Here is a 9,731-nt window from a genome sequence, read left to right as displayed (position 1 = left end):
GCATATCTTTGTAGTTCTCCCAACGAAATGTTTGTGAAACAAGGCTGATTGTATCCCAGCACAAACCAATTACATCCCCGAGGTCTGTCCGTTTATTCCACACACACACACACACACACACACACACACACCCTCCTCTCTCTCTCTCTCCCCCAACTCTCCCATGAGCTTTCGCACACACTCTCCAGCACACACATCCCCCTCCCCTCTCATTGTACTTCGCTTTCCTTTGCCCACTCTCTTTCTACAACAAACATGGCCGCTAAATCGGATGGAGCAGCCGTGTGTGAGAGCGCTTCTCGGTGTCTGCTTGGCCCTGAGCAGAGCGCGGCTCCTCTGCACCCTCGCGCCGAGAAGCGCTTCTCGCTGCTGGACTGCTGCTGGGTGCTGTGCGCCCTCCTGGTCTTCTTCTCCGACGGAGCCACCGACCTGTGGCTGGCAGCGGACTACTACTTGAGGCGGGACTATTGGTGGTTCGGGCTCACGTTAGTGTTTGTGGTGGTTCCCTCCGCGGTGGTTCAGGTGTTAAGTTTCAGGTGGTTCGTGTACGATTACTCGGAGATGAGCGCGTCCCCGACTGGGGACGGATGCGATTTCAGCACCAAGGACAGCGACCGGCGGAGCGGCAGCGGCAGAACCCTGCCTGTGAACGGCACGCGGAAATGCTGCAGAGTGTGCATGTGGCTCTTCCAGTCCATCATCCACATCTTGCAGCTCGGCCAGGTCTGGAGGTAAGATGCATTATTATCTAATATCCAGAACTTCTCTTAAGCAGCCAGTGCTCATTTTCATCCATAGTGTCTGTTTTCTTGGAAAGGATGTTACTCTTATTGTGGCTCTCATGCTTGGTGATGCTTTGGGAACAGATGGAAAGAGCTGCATCCTTGTCTATCTACATCCCGACTCTCTCCTCTTGGCTGCGTGTCTTTGCTGTTTGCCAACATAGATGGTGTGCCAAGGTGGACAGAGCACCCGGTGCCATCTCTGGTGGCCCCGCGGTCACGTCACCCTCAGGTTGTGTTGAAATTTGGCTCATGTTTGTCCTTTTGGAGCAAACCATTAAGTACTAAGAGCAACTCATTAGCCAATAAACGTGCCTTCTGATTCTGAAGACATCTGCGCTGTGCGCTGGCACCTGGTTGTGTCCAACAAATCCTAAAAACATTGAGTCTGAAATCAAATTTTTATGCAGTGACCCAAAGAGACTTTATTTAATATTGTCTGTATCGTATTTTCTTCATTAAAGTTCCTGTCCGTGTCCTATATCAGAACAGACCTGTGATTAAGTTGAGAACCTCCGCGCTATAAAAAGAGACAAATTCTGCTTGTGCTTTACCAAAACGGTGTGGTCAAATCAACAGTGAATCTCAGTCCACAGATTTAGAAATAATTGAAAAGTCTCTTCAGGGAAAAACGGGCATTGTGCAACCCCACAGGTTCATTATTGGCAAAGTACAGGGAGTACAGACAACTTCCAGGCCGGGTTTCCCTGGGGAGGATCATAACTCTTTCTTGCATTGCCTGTTTGCCTTCATCTCTTAATCTGGCTTTTGTGGATGACTTCCAATTGATTTTTCTGTTCTCGGAGAAGTTGTCAAAAGTGCCAAGGCTGGTTTGGGCATCAAGCGCTCTTTGGGATGACACAGTCAACTATAATAGGAAGTTGTTGTCTTTTTTATGCTTTTATGGCTTTTGTGCTTCTTGAGGACTGGAATGGGCATGTGAGAGACAGCAGACGGGCACTTGAAGGGCCGAGCAGGTTTGTTTTGTTAATATCAATTGAGCTCTATAGGCACTGCTGAAAGCACCCTGAGGAAAGAATGCATCTGAGGAATGCTTTTCTCTTGTCAGATGCTGCTTTTCTTTATTCCAGAGAACGGACAGAGGAAGTGATTCACTCCCACATGTGTGTGAGTGTTTTACTGGTAGTTAAGTGCTGAATTATTAACACAGGGCCAGGGAGAACTGTGTGTCTCAGTGATTATGTGGGAGAGGATATAGCATTTCCTGCCATCATTCTCCACAACAAATTCCTGTTACCTATCATTCTTTCTCTTTCAGTCTCTTTCTCTTTACCTCCCACTTGAATTCTCTAAATATGATTTATTATTGTGAACGGAATGCTCTGTGTGTGAATATTTGCATGGGTTGACCTGTATGTGAAAGAGGGAGTCTTTCATTTTCTGTCTGTCAGCCGTAACCAGGTCCACACGAAATCTGCGCCTGAAGATTGCCTGAGAAATCACTGCAGATTTCCCAGCATCAGTTCTGAATTTGCTCTGCCCCTTGCGTGTTAGTTTATTGAATATTTTGGAGAACTTCGGTTTTTCTTACAGTTTAAATTCATTATGCACACCACCCTGAAAATATACTCAGATTCTGTCTGGACCGGTTTGTGATTTACCTATATATTTTAGGACAACGTCTCTCGACTTATTTTATTCTTATCTTTTTTACTCATACTGGTTATTTAGCATTATTGTTAACAAGTAATAGATTCACAAGATTTCCTGTTTTATGTTCCCAAAATGAATTATATCTCGTGTTTAACCACTATAAGAGCCAGCCGAAAACCCCGAGATGAAGCTGTTCTCGGCGGGTACACGAGCTCTGAACGGCCGCTGACGGCCTGGAGCTCGCATTCTGAAAACGTCTAAATAAATTGTAAAATAGGCGCTATGATTAAATATGAGACACATATTTCAGGTCTAAACAACTACATTGTAGCCTAAAAAACTCTTAAAACTACAGTTCATGGTACAACAAGTGTAGTTGTAAAAAATATGGTGGATTTGCTCGGCCGCCATGACGGTCACTTCAAGCGGAGTGATACACACGGTGAAAAGGGAGGAGTGCTGTTATCACTAGAATATCGCACGGCTCTCAGCCAATCAGATTCGAGAACCAGAAAGAACTGTTGTATATAATATAATATAATATAATATAATATAATATAATATAATATAATATAATATAATATAATATAATATAATATAATATAATATAATATAATAATGTGTACTGTTGGATTCCTGGGTTTTCACATTTCTGTAGCTCAAACAGCTACAATGCCAAATGTCATGGGTTTGACTTCCAGGGAACTGATAAAATGTAAAAAGTCAATATGGATTAAAACATCTGCCAAATGTATAAATTTCAATGATAAATATAGAGTCTATTAATTTATACTGTTTTACTGAAATATTGGTTTCTGTGCTTTGATTGACAGAGATGTTATATAAGAAGATTAGAATGGAGCGTTTTGTTCTTGTGAAGAACGTTTTTCCGCTGTCTTTATAAATATCAACACACATATTGAAAGCCTTATTATACGTGTGTAATGTGTGTGTGTGTGCGTGCGTGTGTATGTATATGTTAATGTATTTATTATGTTATGTATGTTTAATTTTAAATACCCTACACTGTAAAAAAAAAAAAAAAAAAAAAAAATCTGTGAAATTTACGATGAAAAAAAAAAAATAAAATAAAAAAAGTTGCCAGAACTTAACCCTGAAAAATACAGCAGCAACATTGTTGGTTTTAAGGATTGAACTAATTATAATTTTTACTATAATTTTACAGTAAAATACTGTTAATTAACAGTTTTTACACTGATTTAGATTGACAGTTTATAGATTTGAAAAAATGTAAATTGACAAATAGAAATGTCCTGTTAGATTTATTACAGTTTCTCAGGGACTTTACTGTTAAACAATTAACAGGGTTTCACCATAGTATTTTTAAATTATGAATTTTTTTTTTTTTTTTACAGCATATGGAAACTCCTTGAGAATCTCTGTTTCAGAGGTCATATTCATAGGTCTAAATGGACAATGTGTGTGTGTTCGTTCACACAGTATCCTGTCGCATTAGCACATCTGTGCAGTGCTTTATCGGTCTGTTTGTTTTTTGTGAGTGGATGTTTCTGGTGTCTCAAATAAATGGCACATGACCTGAGCTCAAATTGATACATTCACAGGAACATCTCTATGGACTCAGCAGGTTGACAGTATTTTTGAATATCAGTAGTCAAAAGTGCATTACTCTAGCAGTCAAAAAGAACAGATTAAAGAGGCATAAAACAACTGAGAACATTCAGTTATTAGAAATTCTGACTCAAGGAGTGATCAATGCACACTGCTTACATAAACCAGAACTGGAAGAGCCTGAATCAGCTGCAGAGAGCTGGAACTAGACTTACAAAACAAGCCAAATCAAAAAAGTCATACCTAGATCAGTTGTTTTGTGAAGGTGTCTGAGATTGCACCCTAGGGATGAATAGCTGATCCTTGATCTGTTCTGTACTGTTGCTCACAATGACTGAGATCAAATGCTCCTTTTATATTGTTCTTAGATCACTGAATAGATCATGGTGAATTCATCTTGTCATCTAAGTGTTCTGCAGAGATAGACTATCTATCTATCTATCTATCTATCTATCTATCTATCTATCTATCTATCTATCTATCTATCTATCTATCTATCTATCTATCTGTCTGTCTGTCTGTCTGTCTGTCTGTCTGTCTGTCTGTCTGTCTGTCTGTCTGTCTGTCTGTCTGTCTGTCTGTCTGTCTGTCTGTCTGTCTGTCTGTCTGTCTGTCTATCTATCTATCTATCTATCTATCTATCTATCTATCTATCTATCTATCTATCTATCTATCTATCTATCTATCTATCTATCTATCTATCTATCTATCTATCTATCTATCTATCTATCTATCTATCTATCTATCAGGTCTGCCCACAAGTGTCAGGTGACAAATGCCAACACTGTAAAAAAAAGGATAAAAGAGCTACTACGTAACTGAATTAAGTGCTAAAATGCATTTGAGATGCTTTCACTCTCATTTGGTTTTAGTGACATACGACTTCATTGCATCTGTTGTAAAAATAAATGAATTTTAACGTTGCACACCATTACAGTAAACACATAAGTTTAGCTTCTACCTAGGCAAATAATAACACTAGGGAACTGTGACTTTACACCGGTATTTCAAAGTCAACAGATGTTTTAATGAACACACCAACAAATGCAGTGAGAAATGTGCAATGTACAGGAAACTGACTGAAAGATGACAGACTGTCTTTATATTCCACTGTTTTACAAAAAATGAACAGTGCAACCAAAAGTGTAAAATAAATAAGAACAGCTGATAGTGTTTGTGTTTCACATAATTCACATGATTTGATTTCTATTGTAATTTTGTCATTTTTAACACTGACACTTGTGTGAAACAGAGGTTCCCTTCAGTATGGAATGATTCTGCGTTGTATGGCATGGCTTGAAACCTTCTGTACTGCATTTAGCAGTTTTTATTTCATTTAGGCTACATAAAATTTCTATTGTCTTAAAAAACACATTTTGCCAAGCTGAAGTAAAGGCTTAGTTGGACCTGTTTAAACACCCTGCACACACATGCACTCAAGCACAGAGCAGCTGTTGTGATATGTGTGTTGCAGGTGTGTAAGGCAGTGGAGTGTATCCGCTGGGCCATTGAGGGAGTTGATGGGGATATTCTCACCGAGCTGAAGGCATTACACCGCAGCCGACGTGCGTGAGGAGCATTTTAAAGCTGAAAACACCTCACCCATCTCAACTACACCTCAAAGTGACATTTTCCCAGGGCTGGGAATGGAGAAAAGAATTCCTTATTAGATACAGCCATCATTAAGAACAGGTTAGAGAATGGGAGGTTGTCTTTTGTCTCCTCTCCCCTGCCATCCCTCTATCCACTTGTCAGTCTCTCAGTCTCATTTCCTTCCTAAAGATCCTGATGCTGTCTGTCTTGTCGGAGCTGACCCAGTTCTTCACAGAAGATGCTGGAAAAATACTCACAATGGAGCGACACATACACTGTGTGTGTGTGTGTGTGTGTGTGTGAAGGGGAGAGAGTGTTCACAGGTTTCCTAAAAACAGCAGCTGAATATAGATTACGCTGTTTGTACTGTATGTGAATGCCTCTGTGTAACCATCTGCTTGTCAGAGTGAGTTAAATAGAGTTTTTGCCAGCAGATGTGTGGGAGAGCAGATTTAGGGACTGTACTTATGTCCAAGGATGTTACTTCAACTTTGGTGAGGACAACTAACAGCACATTTACAATATTGATTTAAATACTGGATGTTTCTAGGAGCTAGAGGGGACTTCCTCCCAGGACTTCTAGCATTTGTTCTGTGGCAGCGAAACTGGTCCTACTCACACTGCTCCGAGCTGAATTCAGACCAGCATCACCGGGATGAGAGGTGGACATGCTAACAAGGACGCTACTTTCAGTTGCTAGTGTGCTTTTTGAGGCCAGGGTAGTGAGGTTTACTCACACAGCTCCTTACTAGCTGGCCTCTGTTAAAGCTGGAAGTTGCAAAAGTCTTTTCTTCATTATTGTGACATATATCCGAGTGAAACGGCTTCGCAAACAAGACTAAATGTAGGGCAGGACTTGATTTTATCCATCGGGAATTGGTTGGATCATTGTGGTTTGCTACTGCTGTGATGTCATGTGAGTGACAGGTTGTCCCGCCCTCGTCATCAAGGAAGTTGCTGCAAGAGGGAGGGGAAGTTATTTTGATTAAAGTTTACAAAGGCACATGAATTTAAAAAAAAAAACATAGAAAGATATGCATGTATAAATCATTTATCATAGACACTGCAATATTACATAAAACAACCAGAATTGTCCATTTTGATTTCTTGATGACTTAAAATGTGTGTATGCCCTGCACATGACATGCCAACCGGATCTCACGGCAATTCATACGTATTTTACGAGGTGGCTAATTCGTATGAATTCATACGAATGACCTACCCCTAACCCCGCCACTGGGGTTTAGACGAATCATATGAATTCTTATGAGTGAGGTCATATGGATTCTTACGAATTAGCCACCTCATAAAATACATACAAATTGGTTGTGAGATAGCGCTGGACATGCAAAATCATTCCCACAACTTACTGACACGTCAGCATGATGTAATAATTAATTCCCTTGTTTTAGTCGAATCAAAAAGAGTGAACGAATTAGTACAACGTGGCCACGATGTACTAAAATGAAAGAGTTAATTCTTAATTTGTGGCCACGATATCTGTTATATATAGTTTTGTCTGCATGTCATGTGCAGGGCTCCGTAGTTACACTTTAAAAAATGCTGGGTTAAAAATAAGCATCCTGACCAGATGCCATGCGATAAGATTCCAGTGACAAACAGTTTGTCTGTCCACACCAGACGCGACCCGACTATGAGATGTCAATAAAAAATCACAGCCAATCAGAAGAGCGTGTGGGCGGGGTCTCTCGGCAAGCTCCCGCCACTCACAATGAAATGTATAAGTAGCTACATAATCAAACTCATGAATATTACACCATTTTAACATTATTAGAAAAACATACTGAGTTACTGAAACAATCTTTGTCATAGAATACACTTCTCTATTTCCAATGTTGACAGTTTGAACGTTCTTGTTTCCTTTCATTTATTTTGAAGATCTGAGGTGAATTGTCCATGTTGCTTTCAGTACGGCTATAAAAGACTCACAAAATGATAATCAAACTCACATTAGGTGCTTTTAACATTAAATGAAGCACATAAACAGCACCTGAGGTTATCATTATCATACTTTGTGTTTGAAGTTCCAGCTGAAAGATAGAAACCTTTTCTAAAATAGAATCTTAGTGTGTAGCCGTCGCGGCAGGTTAGGACAAAAAATCTGATTAACATGGAAAAGACACCGTTGCATCACGTCTGGTTAGGACACGGTGTAAGTTCGATTAAAAATGGACAAACCCAGTGTTTGGGTTGTTTTTACTCAGAAGCTGGGTTAAAGGTTTGACCCAACCTGCTGGGTAGTTTTATTTAAAGGTGGGGTATGTATTTTTTCAACAACGCTGTTGGACATTGTTGATATTTGAAATCAACCCAAACAAACTCACTCCTCTCTTCATTGCTTGCCTCCAAAACTCACACTCCAATCCTGAGTCGGTCTCGAACCCCAGCCCGGCCGCTGCTGGCATGCGAGTGAATGCACTACCAATGGCGCTAAACACCTCATTCTCTAGCGGTCATCAGTGTGCAGTGGTTTACCTGCAAAACTCTCACTATCTGGCCTCTGTTACACATGCAGTGCGAGTGGATGTCTGTTTATCACAACTGACGCGCATCAAAATGCTTCACGAAAAATAAAGCACAGTTGATGAATGAACGACAAGGAAGTGCAAAAAATTAATGTACAGTACACAAGAGTAAATACAAATAAGTGTTTGTTGTTAGTGTCCAACAGCACAGCAGCACCAGACAATCAAAACCTAGTGTTACTCACATGAGAAGCGGATCAAAGCAGCCTCCACATCTGTTTTCAGGCCTTCCCCCTTAGCTCTCTCCAGCGCTGGAAAGCTTTTCTAATATAAACGCGGTCCTAAAGCGCTTGCCCAGTCATAAACCTTCATTCCAGTGATATTCTTTTGAGCTGTATTGTATCATGTCCCATCTCTCCTTCTGCAGTTTTTTTTTTCCTTATTTTCAAATCTTCCTCTTGCTCATTCTCTCTCCTCTACCGTCATACGCCCCCTAATGCTGATTGGTTAGACGTTTGTTATTGGTGTCGCCCGGCTAACTTCCAAACAGTGTTGTTGAAAAAATACACACCCCACCTTTAACTCAGCTATTGTTTAAAAATGACTGTATTGGTCGCTTAAAATGAACCCAAAATAGATTGCAAATTAACATTTATTAATATGTTTTAAAAATAAATATTTACTAATAAGTATAATCAATAATTATTAAATAATAAACATTTATTAATAATAATTTATTTATTAATAAATGTTCACCTTTCAATTAAGGCCGGGTCCACAGCAGCTGCGCTGCTTACGCTCGAGTGAAAGTACACCTTTGATGGACAAAACAAATATGATTTCACACAAAAAGTGCTCAAAATGCACAGAATAAGCATACCTAGTGTTTTTTTTAACAAGAATTGAAGTATGTCAGGAAAGAAAATTAATATTAAAAAATATTTATAGAAGATTTACTCATATAAACTTGTTTTTAATTATTCGGTTTTGGTTAAAGTATGGTATATTATTAAAAATAAATAAATAAATAAATAAATGATAAATATATATATATATATATGATAAATATATATATATATATATATATATCTATATATATATATATATATATATATATATATATATATATATATATATATATATATATATATATATATGATAAATATATATATATATATATATATAAACATTATTTTAGTTATTACACAGACCGCTATATAGGCTCTTGCATACCCAAATCAAACCTGAGTTTGCTGCCTTTTTTCCTGTCTTGTAAACGTGCACATATCAGATGATGTAAAACAAAGCTTACCTCATCTGTGTGCAGCAATAGATGAAACGAGGCTTTTTATTTATTTATTTTTATTTATTTTACGTTTATATGCGAGTGTTGTACACCTTGCATGTTAACAAACTTTCAAAACTATCAAGTTTTTAAAAGACCAAACAAATTTATATTTGTCTTTGTAAAGAAATGCTCACTTTAAATGCAGCTTGGAGCCGCTGCTGTGACGCTGCACAAACGCTTCTAGTGTGAATACTCGCGCGTCTCTGCAGCTGCAGTTCACGCGCCGCTGACGCTTGCAGTGTGAACCCCGCCTTACTGTTGCCTCTAGTACTTATGTGTGTGATTTTTCAATTTCCAACATATTTTGGGTTAATTTTA

The 9,731-nt window shown here is 39.0% G+C and overlaps 1 protein-coding gene across 1 annotated transcript in view; it reads left to right on the top strand.

Annotated features, from left to right (window-relative positions):
• Positions 1 to 255: 255 nt before the first annotated feature.
• xkr7b (XK, Kell blood group complex subunit-related family, member 7b) overlaps positions 256 to 9,731 on the top strand; it is a 75,852-nt gene continuing 66,376 nt past the window's right edge. The window contains exon 1 of the mRNA XM_067371727.1: positions 256 to 731. Coding sequence (XP_067227828.1) covers positions 256 to 731 — 476 coding nt within the window. The remainder of the gene's footprint in view (positions 732 to 9,731) is intronic.

The sequence above is a fragment of the Chanodichthys erythropterus genome, chromosome 20, assembly GCF_024489055.1.
Source record: "Chanodichthys erythropterus isolate Z2021 chromosome 20, ASM2448905v1, whole genome shotgun sequence".
NCBI classification, from domain to species: Eukaryota; Metazoa; Chordata; class Actinopteri; order Cypriniformes; family Xenocyprididae; genus Chanodichthys; species Chanodichthys erythropterus.
Note: the sequence above shows the minus strand (reverse complement) of the source record. Positions and strands in the feature narration are given on the sequence as shown.